Source organism: Mesitornis unicolor, unplaced genomic scaffold (genome assembly GCF_000695765.1).
Source record: "Mesitornis unicolor isolate BGI_N332 unplaced genomic scaffold, ASM69576v1 scaffold13891, whole genome shotgun sequence".
Classification (NCBI taxonomy): Eukaryota; Metazoa; Chordata; class Aves; order Mesitornithiformes; family Mesitornithidae; genus Mesitornis; species Mesitornis unicolor.
Window position 1 is genome coordinate 14713 of NW_010165920.1, and position 21295 is coordinate 36007.

The 21295-nt window shown below is 35.6% G+C and overlaps 1 protein-coding gene across 1 annotated transcript in view; it reads left to right on the forward strand.

Annotated features, from left to right (window-relative positions):
- Nucleotides 1-21295, forward strand: part of LOC104548700 (cytoplasmic dynein 2 heavy chain 1-like) — a gene marked incomplete at its 5' end in the record, with an annotated part of 68766 nt that overhangs the window by 12676 nt on the left and 34795 nt on the right. The window contains 7 exons of the mRNA XM_010194795.1: nt 434-594; nt 901-1026; nt 3382-3492; nt 5447-5602; nt 7770-7845; nt 9917-10128; nt 10643-10747. Coding sequence (XP_010193097.1) covers nt 434-594; nt 901-1026; nt 3382-3492; nt 5447-5602; nt 7770-7845; nt 9917-10128; nt 10643-10747 — 947 coding nt within the window. The remainder of the gene's footprint in view (nt 1-433; nt 595-900; nt 1027-3381; nt 3493-5446; nt 5603-7769; nt 7846-9916; nt 10129-10642; nt 10748-21295) is intronic.

The window sequence follows — 21295 nt, forward strand, 5'->3', positions numbered from 1 at the left end:
CTTTCATGAGAACTAGCTAACATAAACATTCTTACCCTAGAGAATGCCATCATGTTCTACTTCCTGATATTTTTTATTGCTTAGAATAACTCAAGTAGCTTGAATTATGAATGTGGTTGGAAAAGCACCAAGCCAATCTCTCTTTATATATCAAGTTTCTTTTTTTTTTCAGCTCATTTGTCTGTTTTCTTTCTTTCTCACCTCCCTGCCAATAGCTGGGAGCTGGAAGTCCAGGCACTGTTTTGGTGCTTGTTTGTGTCTTTTTCTTACCAATAGAGGGTGCTTTCTACCTGCAAGAATTCTTTTCTCATTGTAGGACCATTTTTATGGTCTACATTGAACAGAAATTGGACATCTAGGTGACCTCTAAAGTAGTTAATGAAATACTCCATACTGTGTCGTCACTTCATTTCCATAATAATTCTAATTACAGGGATAAAAGAATTATCTCCACCACCTCTGAATTTGAAACGTCTTTATAAAGAGACTCTGGAAATTGAGCCCATCTTGATAATTATTTCTCCTGGTGCTGATCCTTCTCAAGAGCTGCAGGAACTTGCCAGTATTGAAAGAAGTACTGAGTGCTACCATCAGGTCAGCCTTAGATAAGCATAATGATTAAAAACCACAATGTGTTAAATTTTACAGTTGTAGTATCTGTATGTTTTTTCCATAAAAAGACTAGATAATGTTGTTTCTTAAGAAACTCTGGTTAGATAGGTTGCAAGGGAAAAACTGCATTTTCCCTACTTCATTAGCCTGCCACATTAAGAAAAATTCTGGTTATCTTTAGAACACCTTTTTTAGTATATATACAGTCTAACTTGGAAACACAATTTTGTATTTAGCTCTTAAATGAGGTATGATGAATTCCTGATACAACTGTGTCTGTCCTTTCAGATTGCAATGGGCCAAGGCCAAGCTGACGTGGCTATTCAGACTTTAAAAAAATGTGCCCGTAATGGAGAATGGCTGTGTTTAAAGAACCTGCATCTTGTTACATCTTGGCTTCCTGTGCTGGAAAAGGTGAGGCTAACTAGAGAAGAATGTATTGGAAACCATACAAAATTTATATGCTACATTTCTGAAGCATTTCAGGCATTTCCATGGTGATGTTTAAAATTCCAACCATTTAAAAACAAACCTTTGCAGTTTTCTCAATCATGAATAAAGTAAAATGCTTCAGATCTAAGCAGCTCCTTCTTTTGTGTGAATGCTTTAATTTTCATACAATGTAGAGTATTTCTGCTACAATGAGTGCAAAATGCTCCTGTTAGGACTTCTGGTACGTTATGGGATACTGCCCATGTTTGCTGAACTATGAATCTATGTATGCTTAATTTTTTTTCTTCAGTTCTAGGACTTGCTTTTTAGTGGTTCTTTTTTATTAACTGTAGCTTGTGTCTGAGTCACTGAGAGGTTTCTGTTATTTTGAAATTAAAATATCTAATGTCTTATAGAAACACACTCTTTCTTATGCCATGTAAAATCATTAACTTCCTAACTAAATCATAGTGAGTTTACATGTATATCACTGTAAAATCCACAAAACAAACTAACTCAGAAAAGGAAAGGTGGGGAATTCCTATCAACAGTTACTAAAATTTTAATTTTCCAGTTTCTAATGGTTGTCTGTAAAGGGTACCCATTGCACATGAGCTTGGAGTCTGTCTTCTGTCTAGCAGTGACCATGCAGCATGTATACTCCTTTAACGTTCTAATAAACCATTTTGAAAAAATGAGAAGGCAAAGTGAGATAACACTGATGTGTGTCATCTAGTCTGAATATGATAATGAACACAGTAAGGAAGTGCTTTTAAGCTTCTTACTAATTATAAAATTTCAGATCCTTATATTAAAATATAGATCTATATTAGGAGTTTCTTATTCTTTCCGCAAGAACTGAATGTGTTAAACTTCCTGTTGAGCTTAATGTAGACTGAGATTTACTGATGTTTTACTCAACACATCCCCTTGTCTGTTTTACATACCATTAGCAAGTGTGAGACTATGCAATTCGTATGTTTCAACATCCTCTTAAGAGAGATTTGCCTATTTAATAATTCATTTTCATCCAGGTACATAAATTTAGTTCTCACAGTCTTTCCATTTGAGAAGATGAAATATGTCTTCTGGTGAATATGAACTTTATCAATATGAAGATGATGCTTTCCCAGCTTGCAACTGACTGCCCTTAGCTGTCTTCTAGCCAAACACAGTGTATCAGAGGTTGCATGCTGCAGATGATTGTATTTGAATAAGCATATAAATTCCCATGTTTTATTTTCTTAAATCTCCTACTTCCAAGGCTGTGGATCATTTCCATATCTTAGTTTGTCTCCCATAACATCCTTATAGACAAGCTAATGTAATACAGATCTGATTGTACCACAGCGAGGTAGATTCAAACCTGGCCTAACTGCATGGGTCTGAGGGTTGTTGTCAGTGCCAAAAAAATCCATCCCAGAGGCAAATAATCAGTGGTGTGCTCTAGACATTGATACTCTGGCCAACATTGTTTAATTAATGATGTGAATAACAGGACAGAGTGCATGCTCAGCCAGTACAGATGATATAAAACTGGGAGAAGTTATAGATACAACAGGTGGGTGTGCTTTCATTCAGAAAGACTGTGATAGGCTGGAGAAGTAGACTGATAAGCACCCTGTGAAGTTCAGCAAAGGGAAATGCCAAGTGCTTCCCATGGGAAGGAATAACTCCAGAACTCAGTCTGGCATAGTCTGGGGGCTAACTGGCTGAAAAGAAGCTTGGTGGAAAAGACCTGGGAGTCCTGGTGGGTAAGACACCGACTATGTGTAAGCAATGTGCCCTTGTGGCAAAGGCAGCCACTGGCCTCCTGGGCTGCTTTTGGCAGAGTGTTGCCAGCAGGTTAAGGGAGGTGATCCTTCTCTTCTGGTCAGCCCTGGTGAGACACAGCTGTTGTGCTGTCTTTAGTGCTGGGCTACCCAGCTGGGCATACTGGTCTCCTTTAAGATCACCTAACTTAGTGTCATTTATATGCAGCCCACATTCCAGTGTTTTGAGATGTAGCCTGGTGTTTTGTTTACTTAAAAGAAATAAAAAAATCGCTATATATTTTTATGCTCTGAATTTAGGATCTGAGGAGGAGGTGCAAATATTTTGACACCGCCAGCGATGAACTTTGAACTTGAGCACAGTGGGCCTATAGAATGTGTGGAGACAACGCATCTTTAACTATAGTCTTCTGAATAACCGTACTTTTAAAAAGATCTAAAGAATTTTTAAACAAGCCCAAGTTTCTAATTTAGGACATTATAATTTTGTAAATACTGTTCTGTATATAAAAAAAAAAACAAACAAACTGAAAACCTACTTCAATATCTAACATCTCTTTAATAGGAACTGAATACATTACAGCCTCAACCAAGCTTTCGCCTTTGGCTTACTACTGAAGTTCATCCAAAATTTACACCAATTTTGCTTCAATCAAGTCTGAAAATAACTTACGAAGTAAGATCTGTTTGGAAAGCTTTTATTACATGTTCACAATGAATTAACTTGGATGTATAGTAATCTGTTTTGATTCTATGTTTAGATAGAATAAAGGTTGGATAATGTAGATTATTTACATAACTGGTTTTGCCTTATATTCCAATTAAATGTGATACAAAAAAATGCTATGAATTTATCTTGAAAGATTTTTGATGATCATTTGCAATGTATATGTGGAAATTTGCAGAAGCTTTGCTTTAAAGGGAAGGTTTGTAAAATTTGTTTCCAGATTTTTTTTTCCAATTGAAAGTCTGAACTGAAAATAAATTTACCTGGGGGAAGTATTTATTCTGTTTTGTGCTTCAAATACTTTTACTCTTTTAATCAGTGTTTCTTTAGAGCAAATACCTACACAGGTGCTGGAACGTGAATGAAAAACAGTGATGAAAAACTCCTTGATGAATCTCTTCATCTAAAGATCACAGAATCACACTTTCTCTTCCTTATTTTTCTTTCTGGCTCCATAGGTTTATAGTCACTGTACCCTTTACAACAAAAGTGCCTCTCCTTGCATACAGCAGAACATACTGTTAAAGGCCTTTAAAATTGAGAGCTTTGCTTTCAGAATGGCTTAGCCTAGGGAGTAGCTGAGACCATGCTCCTCTAACTTGTTGGAGAGTTCTCTGATCGTAATGCACTTACGCATTAATGCCCATTACAGAAATCATGGATTGGAGTGATACTAAATCTTCCATTGGTTATGGAGTTTGGAGGTTTTACCTACAGTTAAACCAAGAAGCTCTGGTCTTTTAATGTCCAATGTTGCTGACTTTCAAGAAGCCAAAAATTAACACTTTTATATTGTCTGCAGGTATTTTTAAACTTCTGGGGTACCTTCTTCCTTATATTGAGGTCTTCAACAGTACAGAATTTTACAGAGACTACAGGACTGTTTAGGATTGTCACATTTCTTTTCATCTAGCTTCTTGAAGTTACTGATCCCACCATCTTTGGAATAGTCAGAACTTCCCACTGACACAATCTTTAAACTCTTTTTGTTACCTTTTCATTTGTAGCAACTATTTTGTTACCATGAATGGGCAATGATAGCCAATGGTTGGCTAATAATATTTGATTATTATATGGTTCTGGTATGTCCTTTAACTGTTACCAATCAAGATGTAGTTACTTTAAAAAAAAATCATCAACTGACTACAGTGTTTTGCGATTATTTGCCACAAGTGTGCATATGCAACATATGCAACTATGGTAATCTTACAGAAACTTTAACAAACATTATTTTTCAAAAGAAAGAAAGAACATTCTTTTAAATATGAAAATGTGATTTAAATCTCTCTTAAACTTATGTTTGACTTCACATTTGGAAATAATTTGAAAATGGCTGGGTATCTAATCAGTTATTTTTACTCTTAGGCACTGTAATCTTTGCTATTATATACACTTCAACTACAGTTGTTTCTACTGGTTGTGAACATTGCCTACTGCTAAATCAGAGAACTGGCATTTATCTATACACTTATACTATAACTGTATGTTAGCTGTCAGAATGTGGTGGCATAGGGCGAATTGGCTCTGATCTCTGAATTGATAATTGGTAGTTGTCTTGTAAATTCAGAAGAAAAGTTCTTATTCTTGAAAAATTTTAATTTACTTTTATGCTTGCATATTTCGATAGAGTACTATTCTTTCACTAAGTTCTTTTAGTGTAGTTCAGTCCTCCTATCAGTTGGTCTTGGTTACAATTTCCTTTTGTAAGTTTAAGTTATTTTCAGTATAAGATTATTCTGCTGTTAGGCCATTTATTACAAACAGATTTTCTCTTGTTAAATTTTGTTTTATTAAGTACTGTTTGTCATTTAATTAAATTATAAATCATAAGTTAGAATTTAAGAAAATAGAACATAAAATATCAGGTTTTCTGTCTAGAACAGTGTTTTTCCTTCTTATGCAGGCACCTCCAGGCCTCAAAAAGAATCTCTTGCGAACCTATGAATCTTGGATGCCAGAGCAAATTAGTAAAAAGGGAAACTTGTCTCGAGCCCATTCTCTCTTTTGTTTAGCATGGTTTCATGCTGTATGCCAAGAAAGAAGAAATTATATTCCTCAGGTAATATTTTTTTTTCCCTTTTTAAAAATTTACTCAATTTATTAGCTTTTATACCTGGAAGTAATTTTCATCAGGTATATGTTGGATCATGTTCAGAGATGAGAAAACTTAGAGAATTCTGGTGCCTGTCTTCATTATTGTCTTGTTTTCCGACTCACGGGGACGGCCCATTCCTGCGCCATTAAGAGTTCCTTCTTGAAGAGTGTCCAGCCTTCCTGGACTCATTTGCCTTTCAGAACTGCCTCCCAAGGAATTCTGCCAACCAACTCCCTAAACAGGCCAAAGTCTGCCTGCCAGAAATCCAAAGTGGCAGTTCTGTTAGCCCCCCTCCTTGCTTCTCCAAGGACTGAAAACTCATTTCATGATCACTATGTCCAAGACAGCCTCCAACCATTACATCCCCTACAAGACCTTCTCTGTTTGCGAACAGCAGGTCCAGCAGGGCACCTTCCCTTGTCAGTTCCTTCACCAGCTGTGTCAGGAAGTTATCTTCCACACACTCCAGGAACCTCCAGGACTGTTATGTCTCTGCTCTGTTTGCTTGGGACAGGAAATAATATTTTGGAAACAGACATGATTGAATGTAACACTTAAGTAGAGACACTTTCGTGGGAAGGAGGAGACAACATTTTCTGCTCTTTCTGCACACAAACCCTGTTCAAGGAGAAGGAAGAACAAGGAAGTTTACTAATTTATGAGGATTACAATGGTTTTCAGAGATTGTGTTTCCTTAGATAAATTTTTGTTTAAAGCAAACATTTCTTTCTGATTGCAGATGCTTAAATGAAACAGAAAAAACACCAACAAACTGTTCTATGCCTTGTTTATTTTATCCAGACTAGGAGTGAAATTAACCTGTCATTAACTTTGATCTGGCAAAACCTGGAATGTTTGAGTGTTTTGCTGGTTTTGACTTTGTTGTACGGTTGTTTGCCTCTTACAGTAACAGACTTTGAATATGATGTTCAAAAAGTAGAATGCGTGAAAACATTTAAAGTACTGATCTGACACATGAACTTTCATTTGGCTCTGTTCAACTTCATGTTTGTTTACCACCAGGTTTCCAAGTGACATGAGAGGAGTATTACTGCTTTCTCCTTAATTCCACTGTAACTGTGTTTGTCTCCTGTGCAGACTTAGTGATGGTTTATATATTTTGCTTAAGATTGCCAGTTTCTAACATTGCTGGATTGCAATTAATCCCAACCAGAAGCTCTTACATTTTATAATGAGTTTGAGGTTGGTTTTGGTCTGTGCATAGATCTATCAAAAAACCCCCATGAACATTCAGGGTGACTGGCTGATAGTTTGGTTGAGATCTGTGGAGCAGCTCCAGCCTTGACCTGAGACTGTATCCAATCTCACTGGACATGTGCATGTTATCTGACACATTCATACGTTTCTCATCATGAGTCATATACATCTGTTCCTATCCATGATTCATATGCAAAAGTACAGTCATAAGAGGATACAGCAACAGGAGATACCTTCGAAATCTGGATTTCCTAAGTTCTTCATCATATTTATTTATACTTTATTTATACCATTTACATTGAAAATTTTTTGTGAGAATTACATACACATTGCACACTAATGCTGTATAAAGAATAATGCCACCAAGAACAGGAAGGAGGTACAAACTGAGGATGATTAAATATTAATATGGCAGTCAGTATTCCTACTGTAGTAGCAGCAGTTGTTGCTTTTCTCATTATAATGTTTTCAGTCAGTAAGAGGAATAAAGTGTAATCTAGACTATGTTTGAAGAATTAAACTTATTTATGAAAATCCAAAGGAAACTAAAATACCAAAAAGCCCTCAGAAATAAAAACATAATTCAATGTGTGATCTAGTCCCAGATGTCAGCAAGTTTAGTTGAAGTAAATACTGTAAGGAAATAAAATGATCTTAAGTTTGCATTCTTCAGACTCAATGGATTCTAGTTTGTATAAGTATGTAAAATTAATACACTGGTAGAGCTGATTTTTTTTTATACCACCTCCAACAAATGTTTCCAAAGATGCACTTTAGAGGACATAGATTGTCTCATTTTTTCATTCAGTATTAAGTTTTATGCTGTATTTAGTAGCCATATAATATTTGTATTTTATTTAATGATCACCATTGTGTGACTAATTAAACTCTTTGGATTTTTTTTTAATGGTAGGGTTGGACCAAGTTTTATGAATTTTCTTTATCTGATCTCCGTGCTGGTTTTGACATTATTGATAGACTCTTTGAGGGTAAGTTACTTCTTAAGGAAAGATTTCTTACCTCTGTAGCATAACCCTTCTCCATATCTCTCATTTAAAATTTTTAGAGTATTATAAACTTTCACAGTAATTTTTATAAACTGGTTACTTTGCATGATTGTTTTCTTTGGAATGGGGACATTCTGTTCGAAGGCTGCTTTGAAGGTATTTAAATTTTGCACTTGAAACTTCATTGGAACATTTTCACAAATATAAACACGTGACCAGGTAGATAGGTAACTAATTCAGTATGGGAACTAATCTGACCCTGAATCAGCTGTGCCTAGGCTTATTGGGCTTTTCTGGATATAGATTGGGACTCTGAGGATATGTCTCTATTAGTAAATTTATAAAGGCTCAAAAGTATTCCATGATCAGTTTTATTTTTTCACATATCTGGCTTATACAGACTGGCACTCTCATGGGCAGTGACAAGGCGTGGTTTGTCAGATAGCAGAGCCTGGAGACCCTTTCCAGTAGGCAGCAGGTAGAAGATTACATTATTTTAGGGTCAAAGATTGCCGCATGGATGCAATCCACCTTGTGCCATCTGACCTTGAGTTCAAACAGGACCTGTCCTGTGTTAACATTAGTAGAGATGTTGCATGAAGGGCTTGATCTTTCTACAGCACTCATATAAGAGTGGAGGTGCTGCAAGCCTCTCCACCAGTAAGCAAAGCTAAAAATGCTGGGTGAATCATAGTTCCATTTGTGGGAGGTTGGATGAACCAGTAATTTCTTTGTGCCAAGAACTATTCTACTCAACTTCTTGAGTCCAACGGAATAAATAGGAAACACAGGAGTGACTGGAAGAGGAAGTCTTCTGTCTCCATTCCTTCCCAGCATGAGCTCCCCCATACATTGAGTAAATTAACTGAATATGAATTTAATATCAATGAATTCTTCATATTGAAACTGTTAGATAGATTCCACTTCATTGCTCTGCTAAGTAGCGTAGTAATTTCTTAATTTCATTAATAAGAAAAAGGTATTTTTTAAAAGTCTTTGCATTTTATATTATTTCAAAGTAAAGTTTGGAACAATATGATTATTGACTTAAATGAGATTTATGGATGATTAGTACTTCTGGAATTGTGCCTTAGTTATACAGACTTGAAACATAAAGTGATGTAAAGAGATTGAATCATTAACGATCAGTGATAACGATTAATCTAATCATTAACTATTGCTGTGAAGATAGCTTTTCTTATGAAGGAATGATTGAAATATTTGGAAACAACAGTTACCATCAATAAAACCCACTATTAAGTATTTACTGCTTCCTTTTATTCAAGGGACTCTAAGAAGTGCTTTTCTGATCAAGCTTTTACCTTCTCTTGAATCCTATTAGGGTATATGTACATTGTTGTCTCATGTAGTTATTTTGGACAACTGTGATAGAAAGGAGGGAAAATAAGTTATTCTGAACTTGTGGGATATAACTAAGCCAGAGTAATATATAATTACAACATTAATCTGGCCAGGAAACTAATAATAACATGGTGGGTTTTTTTATGTACTACATTGCGTGATTTGTAATTATTTACAAAGTACTTATCCTGGACCTCTTTGTGTTTGAAAAATGACATTTCCAGCAATGTTATCTATTTTGAGCATGATCTGGTTTTGGTTCAATCAATCAGTCTATTTTATGAGATGAAATGGTACTGTGATACAAAATAGTATATAATTTTTTGAACAGGGGAAATTAATTTTATTTATGACAAAGGAGCACATAATTAAAATTTTAATAGCATCATACTGAAGTGCATGTAACCAATTGGTTTATCTACAATAAAAAGCACTTCAAGACTTAAGTAATATTTCTAAGAGCCTATTTTGAAACATAGTAAGTGTTCGTTTTATCAATGACAAATATTTACAAACTCATTGAAGTTTCTGCAACTTTTATTATTTGGTAATATAGAAGAAAAACAATTGGAAAGTAGTTATTTGACGTGTTTATATTTTTTTATTTCACTGAAGAACGACAATGCCAAGAAGAAATGCTTATAATGCAGTGTTATCCATTGATACATAACTAATATTAATTAATTTATAGGTTCCAAAGATTTGCAGTGGGAATTTGTACATGGCTTGTTTGAAAATGCAATATATGGAGGCCGTATAGATAATTACTTTGATATGAGGGTTCTTCGGTCCTACTTGGAGCAGCTTTTCAATTCACAAGTCATTGGCAGTTTAAATGCTAGAGGCAAGAAGATGTCTAGTTTCCCATATTCAATCTCTTTACCAAATTCCTGCAGCATTTTGGTAGGTATGCATCTTCCATCACCTAATATAGAAAGTAAAATAAGTTATATTCAATAATTAATATTGGAAATAATTTAACAAAGAAAACCAGAGTTACAATGCAAAGGATATCGCCATTTATTTAAGACTTCTTTTGTGTGGAGCACTAATTCTTATGTTGTCAGAACTATTCTGCTAGTCTGTTTGTTCAGTCTCCTTTTTATGATATCCGACTGGACTGTGATGCAGAGCAGCATAGCTATGAACAACTGAGTGAAAGAAACTGGGTCAATTAATATAATTACATTTTTATATAGCTTAGTATAATAACATAATAGCACTTTTAGACAGACTGCTAAACATTCTTAAAACTTCTGAATGAAACAGGAAAATCTAAATGTATATATACTTATATACTTATTTTAATTTTTGTGTTATGCAGTGCACTTAATGAAATTCTTCTCAGCATACGTTGTTAGTTTCATGACCAGAACAAAAAGTTCACTGTTATGTTTATTCTTTTCTTCTAATGCAGGATTATCGTAATATTATTGAAAGCCTTCCAGAACATGATAAACCTGACTTTTTTGGCTTGCCTGCTAATATTGCTCGTTCATCACAACGTATGATCAGTTCCCAGGTAAAGTTACATATTTTGTTGGCATATGAATGTTTTCTGCATCCAGAGTAAGCTAGAGAATCCAACCACCTGTTCATAAATGTGAATTTCCGTAAGAAAGGAATTTTTGGAATATGTTGACTTTTATCTGTACAGTATTTGAATATAATAAGAATTATCTTTAGTTATGAAGATATTTGTTTGGGAATTAAATAAACAAGGAATTATTGAGAAAGTTTACAATAGTATGATTCAGTTCATGTAGAAGAGTGGCTTCAGATATGATACAGGACCAAGTGAATACATTTTCTTGTTGATCCAGCAACTGGAAATCAGGGGAAAAATGGTGCTAGAAGCCAATGTTTAAGCAACTGATTCCCACTGCTTTTGTATCCTGATCCAGGAGAGCATGGATCTCGCAGTCTTGTGTCATATCTGCCTATCTATAACTAACATTTTCTTGGATAATATGCAGAATCTCATGAGGAAGGGGCCTCAAGGATCATTTGGTCCAACCTTTTCTTGGCAAAATCAATTGGAATTTCTCTAGAACTGGACTTCCCTATGATTTCGAAACTTAGAATTACATTTAAAAACAATGTCTAATTGTTTGCTCACACTCACCTAAAAAAAGGTTCCATACAGAAATTTCTCATCGGTGTAAGATCTTTGAGCTGTTAAAAAAATTACCTTTGAGTATTACATTTGTTGAATATAAAATATAGTACTGGTAAATTTGTTTAAATATATCTGTTCACTTAAATCCGTAGCTGTATTGTCAAATTATTTGTTTTATTATTAGCACATGAAAATATAAAGCTATATAAAGAGAGATGAGGAGGAGGAAAGTGCATAGGGTAATACACTGAGCTCAAGAGCTCCTCTATTACAAAGCCAAAAAATACATCAAGACTCAATGTAGCTCTGTTTGGTTTTGTTTTAAAAACTTTTACATAAACATCAACTTTAAATGCTTTTGTTTCTGTCAGATACACTGTAGACTGCTGATTATTTTATTTGTTTCCGCTAGGCTTACAGAACTTTTTAAGAGCTGCAGTTTTTAAAAATGCTGGTAATTGAAAGTAAGTCCTTAGTTCACCTCCATGAAATCAGAATAAATTTAGAGTTCCTGTGTGAAGGGAAATAGGTAATGAACGCATTTACATGCAGACTCACGCTCTACTGAACTGGTCTGTCATAGCATTGATTATAATCTATAAACTATAGATTATAATATTATAAATATGAGACTGTTGTAGTTACAATTCTGTGAGATGCTGCTTTGCCATATGAGATTTCCTCATCCTTCCAATAGTGGTTTGTGGTAATTCTTTAAATCTTAGCCAATTTAGGTAAGAGAAATGGGAGATTTTTCTTAAATGGTGTTTCTATTTAACTATGAATCCTACACCCATTCAATTTCTGACAGTTTGCCAGCTGTCTTAGATTCGTAGGTGACCCCATGGTTCACAATCTGAAATAGAATGATCACCTTCTAACGCAAGTGTTTCTCAAAAATCCATTACTAAGCTAAAACAGAGAAAAGCTGAATGAATAATGCAGTAAGAAATAAGTTGCTACCAGCTCAGTCACCCTGTCATTAGCACCAGGAAGGTGAAATTTAATACCATGTCCACTACTTCACTGATTCTGTGCTAAGCATGTGGTATATTCACTCTAATTTATGTCTGCTATCCCATACAGTTTCTTACATACTAGCCATTATAATTTCTCAGTCTGTATTTTTTGTTAACATCCTCTTCCTTTTTGCAGAGATGCACAGAATTGTATCATCTACACCACTGAACTCAAGATTAGGAGAAATAGGTTTTTCTTAAAACATACATACTTTAAAGTTACTTGTTTAAACCAACTGACAGCAATTTTGACTTTAGTCATATGTTTAGACTCAGAGATTTAGAATAATCATTCAGATATACATTGATTTTAAGTAAGTTGTAATTAGCAAGCTTTTATCAGTTCAAAATCTTTTAAAATAAGTATTAAAACAGGTAACACTATGATCTATTCTATTAAGCATGAAGTAATGTAATTCTATTACAAGAAATCTGATATAATTTTATGCCATTGTTTCACTACACAATGTGCAATACTTAGATAATAGAAATGTAGATTTTCTATGAATATTATTTATTTTTCATGTATAGGAATTGCGGTTTTATTGCTTCAGCAACACACTTTACTGTAGCAGAAATTTGCTGCAGCACAGGGCAGCATTTTGCAGTCATGCAGAGATCTCTTCTGCAACCTAATGCATTGCTAATGTTTGGGAAAACCTAAGACAGCACTAAAAAGAAATGGACTTATTTTGGTAACCTTGCAAATATTGATTATATGCACAGCGTTTCTTTCTTTCTAGTAAAGAACTTCAGTTCTAATTTAAGACACGAATATTGCTAGCTGTATTACTTTAATGTTGGTAATTACTGATTGAATTGTTAGAAATTATGTCTTACAATGTTCTGTAGTGTAATTCAGAGAGTATTAATACTGCATGCTTACTTATAAGAACAATTTTGGTTTTAAGAAAATATTTTACTTAAAATAGACATGATCTTTTCATCAATTGCTTACATATTTTTCTGGAATTTGTCCTTAGACGCTTTTTGTAGGTAGAGCTAGGTAAATTTTTACAGGCTGGATTTCTAGAGTTCACTGAGGCTTTTCGATTGTGCCTTACCTACTATTACAACAAGCCTTTGACACAACATCCCTTAGGCTGAATATAGTAATGAATAATCTCACATCTCTTACCATGTTCTCTCTGCAAAACAGTGGAGTTAAAATAGAAAAGAACTGTGACAAAAAGAGACTCGAATGCAGGGTTCAAATAAACAATTTATTTGAACAACATATACAGATTCAATACATCACTATTGCAGGTTGTATGGATACAATAGAGAAATACACTATTGGAGTTTAAAAGCAAGACTGCACTATTACAAGAAGAAGAGACTGACGAAATGAACTATTACAATCACAACAGAGTCATGAAATGCACTATTACTGCCCACGGGCAACTCACAAAATTCACTATTACAACTCACAGGCAATTCATGGAACACACTATCACAACTCACAAACAATTCAAACTATTACATGTGTGTTAGTCTGTCACCTGTGACTACAAACTTAAAGCCTGCCAAGTATTCACTTACCCCTCCAGGTAAGGGCTCCCACATAAGTTACCTTGGCTGGCATCCCAGCGAAGGAGGAAAGGTCTCCTCATTTGCCACTGCATGGCTGGAGAAGTAACTCCCAATTTCCAGCCCGAATCTTAAGGTTTTTATTTCCGGGTCTATGACAATGGGCAGCAGTGTGCCTGGGTGGATTATACCACCTGAGGTGTTCGTCTTTAGCAGTGTTTCCCCTTATCTTTATTTATTCATGGGTGACATTCCCTTCTGTATGCTTTATCTTTTGCATATCCTTGGATTATCTGGGTCCCTTGAAACCAAATGGAAACCCTCCAGTTTACCTTCATCTTACTTTTAAGCAACTGAATAGTGGTTTGATTGGGACTGAGGGCATATTATCTGTTGATGGATTTAAAGGCTCAACTCAGATTTCCTTTCCTTGAATGATGCAGTGCTGCCCTGTTTAGTTTTGTGCTTATCAGACAACTCAGGGCTGAGCTACCTACACAGCTCCCCATGGGTCTCTCTGCAGAGACAGGGCCTCAAGGCAATCTGAGGCTGAGTCGCTCTCGCAACCCCTCATGAGTTGCCTGGTGCACTGGACACTTCAAAAACCTGTTTTAAGTTATGAGCCAGGTGATCCTTAATGCTATTCAATATGCTGTCTCAAATTTTTCCTCTGCTTTATGCTCACTTCTCATGGGATTCTCTAAACAGTTCCCTGCTGTCCTAAAGTCCAGAATCTTACCTCTGCAGTTTACATTATTCCAATCCTCAAAGTATATGTAAATATAAATAATAATCCCTGCTTGCATTTGCAATATTGGCTGTTAAGCAGCACTTTAGAAATTTCCTTCAGTGATGTCACCTTTAATAATACAGCTTTTTCACATACTTTTTGAAATACAAAGATATACCGTTTCAAATAATGGTATTAAAAGGTCTTCTGTGACTGAAAGGTAGCTCTTAATTTGAGTTGAAGTTTTATAAGCTAGCAGGTCACTCATGAATTTTATTCAAGCTTTTAAGATATAATTCCCATGAAAAAAAATTTGGTGCAGTTCTTTGACAGTATAAAGCTTTTGAGTTTTGTTTCTCACACTCAGTAAAAGTCTCATCTTGCAGATCACTGCTATAAATACCAATTTTGATGTGTACAGGACTAGAATGCACATTGTTGTAGAATTTAAAAGTGTGTATAAATGACCTGTTCATACTTATTTTCACGTATTCATACTGTGACATTTCATACTGACCATGAATGGCAGCTGAATCAGAAACTCAACATAGAGAAATAATGTTCACATATTACATCAGGATGACTTAAGTAAATTAAATATCTGAACAAAGTCAGGTTTACAAAATCAGGCAAAAAGCATGTTGCCTGTCTATTCCACAGAAATATTACTAGCACAGAAATCTCACACTTAATGTATTATTTTTATAGATGTGGTTGCTTAAGGAGAAACAACAATTTATTTAATGAAATCCATTAGAAGTCAAAAGGCATAGCTCATCATACCTTAGTGTAGCTGCTAAATATAGTACTAATTTAAAATAATTACTGTTGCTCTTCTTTCTATGCTTGAAACGTAGAAATTTTGTAGAAAAACCCAATTATATTTTTATAGTTACTTTTTATTTTGTGATGAATACTTGTTGAGTTAATAGTAAACTAATAATGCAAAACAATGTAGGGCGATCTAGTAAGGTAAACAAAGTGAGAACCAAGATCAGGGAACCTGAAGTGAATTTTGCCTCATTAAATGCAATTGCAATGATCTCATCGACCTCCGTGAAAACAGCATTTTATCCATGGGTTCTTTTTTTAACTTAGTTGCTGACCTGCTCTTATTTTCAGCAAGTCACTGGCTAATTCTGTACCTCTTCCCACCATTCCTTGCATATCTTGTTGGCTTAGATTAAAACTGCTCTTTGTCTTCCTAAAACTAGTATGTGGTCAGATGTATGACTGTAGTACAGTTCCAGGGCTGGTTTTCACCTTGTTAATGACAGCAACAGAGACAGTATGTGTAGAGGAGGGTGTACAAGGACACCTGGAACTCTTCTATTGCTGGATCATGCTTGAGATTGTACACCAAGTCTCCACTGCTGTAATAACAGCAAGTCAGTCAATAATACCCAAGTCAACTGAAGATAAGTTAGGGTGAGTATATCCACCTGATATTACAGTCAAACATCTGACAGCAGTGTTTCTACTTTATATAGAATAGTGGGGCTGTGGTGTGTGCTTGTTTTACAAGGTGCAAATGTAATATAATGACAGCTGTAGCTTCTTGTTTGTTTGTCAACAGACTAAATTTTCTCTTTTGAAATTTAGCTCAACAGGACTGTAATTACCTAATTTTAGGTAATTAGTGTACTAGGTACCTAATTTTTTATCTATTGCTCCTCCATAGTTCTAATCATGCCACATAGAGTACTATGGGTGTAATTATTGAAAAGTATGCAGTCGAAATTGAACTTGTTATGTTATTTCTATAGATGTCAGGATGAACATAAATCTTTTTTCTTAAAATAATTTAACATTTATATAACCCTTGTATCAGCTATGCAGAGCATGTAATTACTGACATTTATTAAATGCGTCCCACATCACAAATACATGACTAATAGGCTCTAGCAGAAGTTGATGAGTAATGCCAAACTGTATTTATTATTGTCATTCAGTTGAGCAATCTGAATACTTAATAATAATTTTTAAAATATGGGGAGTTATTTGTATATACCTGTGGTGCTGCATGAAAGAATTATGCTGTGCCCCCAATGAAGTGGGTGCCACAGATCTGTGCTCTAATGGAAAACAGAGCTCTTTACCATTCCAGTGAATCAATCACTACTTCAAGCAGCCTTATCAACTCCTGTAGGATTGATGCGATATATTTGGATATATTTGTGTTCTGCATATGAGTAGTTTGTTCTCTTCTAAGAACAGGCTGCAATTTTCCATATTTTCATAAATTTTGTCAGGCTGTGTAAGTAGATAAGGTCAACCACCTCTCTAGCCTTGCTTTTCGCATCTTGTTCTCCAGGTAATGTGCATCCTGAGGACCTCTACAAAGTAAACCCCGTAGTTACTCTTTGGGAGAAGGCGCTAGAATACCATCTGGGTCAGCAGTGGGCTTGTGCTGCAACATCCTGCTGATTTTCTTTCCTCTTACTGAACCCTTGCTCTACAGAAGATCTTACTGATGTCAAAGATATATGATCCTGGTCACCCCTTTTGTAGAAGAACCTGGATAAGTTGGAGAGGTGGGCCCATGTGAACCTCATGAGGTTCAACAGGGCCAAGTGCAAGATCCTGCACCTGGGTATGGGCAATCTTCATTATCAGTACAGGCTGGGGAATGATGTGATAGAGAGCAGCCCTGCAGAAAAGAACTTGGGGTACTGGTGGACAAAAAGCTGGACATGAGCCAACAAGGTGTGTTCACAGCCCAGAAGGCCAACTGCATCCTGGGCTGTGTAAAAAGGAGCATGGCCAGCAGATCGAGGGAGGTGATTCTGCCCCTTTGCTCTGCTCTGGTGATCCCTCACCTGGAGTACTGTGTCCAGCTCTGGAGTCCTCAGTACAAGAAGGATGTGAAACTGTTGGAGCAAGACCAGAAGAGGGCTACAGAAATGGTTAGAGGGTTGGAACACCTCTCTTATGGAGACAAGCTAAGAGAGTTGGGGTTGTTCAGCCTGGAGAATACAACGCTGTGGGGGGACTTTATAGTGACCTTCCAATACCTGAAAGTGACTTACAGGAAAGCTGGAGAGGGACTGTTTACAAGGGCGTGTAGAGATAGGATGAAGGGCAGTGGTTTTAAACTAGAGCAGGGTAGATTTAGATTGGACTTTAGGAAGAAGTTCTTCACTATGAGAGTGGTGAAATACTGGAACGGATTGCCCAGTGGAGGTCCCATACCTGAAGACATTCAAGGTCATGCTTGTTTGGCATCTGAGCAATCTGATATAGTTGAAGATGTTTCTGCCCACGGCAGGGAGGTTGGACTAGATGACCTTTAAAGGTCCCTTCCATCCCAAACCATTTTATTACCCTCTTCTATATAAAGGAGGATATAAGTGGTATCAATGTCTTGTTTGCTTTGTATTTTGATTAAGATGGCATGTATCTCTGTATTGAGTTCAGTCCTACTTCACATCCTTACTGAGTGAAAGCGCAGCTTTGAGGTGGCCTTGAAGGAACAAAAGAGCAAGTATAAACCTACACTGTTTCTTACTTATCTACATGCAGTATGAATTATTTGGTTATGAATGCCATTAAAGTACCATTGTCCTAACAGCCTCCATGGACCCTGTTTTTGCAGAGAGAGTAAAGGACATGGAGAGACTGAAAGTCAGAGGTTTCATTGGCGGCTCAGACACAGCCATGTGGGTAACTGCATCCAAACTATAAGGAACAGTGTGGAAGCATGTAGTTCTGTCAGAAGACATACCAAATTGAAACCTGCTCCCTCTCTTGACATGATGAAGACATAGTTGCATTGCACTGAGTTACTACTTTCCCAGTATTTACCAAAGAGACTGTGTTATAACTTCATATTTTAGTTTCAGGTGTAAAGTCTTATAAAAACAGAAACATCTCTTTGATATGTAAAGGGATATATTGTTTCATTCAGAGAAATAAAACTTAGACGTGTTTTCTGTGCTAAGACTACATACTTTTAAAACTGGTAGATGGCAGCAGAGTATCTACTTTGACATTGTCTGTAGATTTACTGAGAGGAGTTTGTTAGCTTTTTGTACAAAAATAAAAATCCTTTTTTACTGTTCCATAGTCTTGAAAAAATAGCAGTTATTTGACTAGCAAATCTTTTCTGGTTTGCATTCTTAGAGCAGTAATCGTACTTAGTTCAGATTGATTCTAGATTTTTTTATATTTTTAGTTCAGTGACATAAAATTTCACAGTATATTTTTGACTTTATTACTTTCCTCTTTTTCGAAGTGTGATACTATGTGTAAAATTTTCTTTTGTTGTATGATTTATAGGTTAGGTTACTTATTAAATAAATGCAAGACTTACATAAGCCTGTGTTTATTACATATTGTATTTGTGAAGTAACATTTTTTTCTGTAGCTGTGAATTACTCGAGACAAGACTTCTTCCTCACCTTGTGCATCAATAAAGAACAGAAATGGATGTTTTGTTCCTAGAAATGTGTTTGTATCTAAGTTCAAGGGAAGGGAAAGTTAAAATCTTGACATTTCCTCATTTTTCTTTTTCCATTAATTTTTATTTTAATTTTCAGGTCAGACATGACTTTCTAGTAGTTCCGTATGAAGCCACATGGGATTTGTCTTTATTGCTTTCCATTCTTTCATTTTCTCTTTCGATTTCTCTAAATGTGTGGGGGTTTTTACTATAATTTGTTGGTTAATTTCATAGAAGCATATATCCATAGAAACCCATGATGTAAGGAATAGATTAAAAAGCCAGGAGGTGTAATTAATTTAATAACTAGGTAAATAAATATTGACATTTTAAGTTTGACTTCCTCACCTTAATATATGCAATTTATGTGTTTTTAAATACTTTTCAGTGCTGACAATGTAAAAACAAATACAGTGTATGAATTTTCCACTAAGAATACTCAGTAGCAGTTCCTGTATGTTGTTCATAGTTGTTAGCTGCACTGTTCGCAAATAAATTACTCTATAGAGTTTTTTGTATAAATACTCTTACAATTAGTTGACCTTAGAACAGTCAGCTTTTGGAAAGACTCATGGTTCTGAATAATCATCTCACCCCTCTTTAAACAGACCATTATTGATGATTAATTTTATATTTTGATCAGCTTTTTTTCCATCCCTCTCTGTTTTAGGCAATGGAACTGTTTTTCTGCTTTATCGTAGACTTTTTCACTCGTCATTATTAAAAATATTTAAGTGTGTTATTTGGACTGGACTAGCACAACACATAAGAGATTTCAGTGTCTAATATATTAAAAGAATATGTTAAAATAACAAAGATGAGCATTCAAATGTAAGGTATTGTGAAAGTACTCTTATTTTGAGTACCCTGTATTATACAATTATGATTAGATATTCATTTCCTTAGTACTATAAGTACATACTTGGATACCTTTCCAAACTAGAGCGGAAACTATATGATTCAACAGACCTAGATGTCTGCATCTGTGCTAGTCACTTCTAGTCTCTCTTTATGGTCATAGAAGTATCGTGTTTAAGGCACAATTAATCTCATCCTAGAGTAAGTAACTGAAGTGGATTATAAATTGACCTGATGGTAACATATATATAGTGCAGTGAGAGAAGCTGAATTCTTCTTGAGTTTCGAAGTTAGGTTTCCAGGAAATTAAAATCCTCATTCTCATTTCCACAACGTAGACCCATCTATCTGAGCTACCTATATAAGGAACTTAATTTTCCTAGGTACTCAATAGGAGGGCCTTCCAAATGACAAATTACAAATTAGCCCACTTAAGATCTATCTGTTGATTATGTAGGAAGGCTAAAGTGGTAAACTTTGTAGTTTAAGCTGGTTTCAAGTAAGCTTTAAGTAAGTGCCTAGGGGTAGGTGGGATGAATTTGTGTTTATCTGTTTTAAGCTTGATTAACGTGATTATGTACAGTGCCCTCTCAACCCTTTGTCAGCTGAACCAAGGTCTCCTATGTACTCATCCAGTCTGTGTGCTCATTCCTGTGCTGCTGCCTTACAGAGCCATTTTTGTCTTTCATATGGCCCCCAGGAATATATTCTTGAAACGCCTCTTTCTCTTAAATCCAGTTTCCCTTCCAACTCCAAACTTGTTTCTCTTGCCTGGAGGTGAAAACAGTTCTCTGGAGTGACTGCAAGCATATCACATAACCTGGCAGACTTCTGTGAGACACCTGGTAATTCTAACAGGGTTTTATTCAGGTCATTTTCAATCTCGACACATTCTTTGTTCCAGTCTGTACATTTCTCTGTCTTGTTTTTACAGGTCATAAACTATAAACTGAAACAAGAAAGGTCCAGATCAGATACTAGGGGAAACTTTTTCTTTATTAGGACAGTGAAGCAGTAGAACAGATCATCCAGAGAGGTTGTGCAGTCTCTGTACTTTAGACTTTTCAAGACCAGGCTGGATAAAGCCCTGAGCAACCTGGTCTGATCTCAGAGATCACCATGCTTCCAAGCAGGAGGTTAGACTACAGACCTCCTTTGGTCCTTTCCAACCTGAATTATTCTGTGATCCTATAAAATAATCAGTTTCCCTTTTCAGTTGCATAACATTCAGAAAGAGACTGATTTACAAGTACTGAGTCAAACTTTTCTCAGGTTTTATCTGATTTGAGGTAGTGTAGACTGGTCAGCACTTGTAAAACTTCAGTGATTTGTGAGAATAAAATATCTATGCCATTTAACTTCTAAAATCAAAC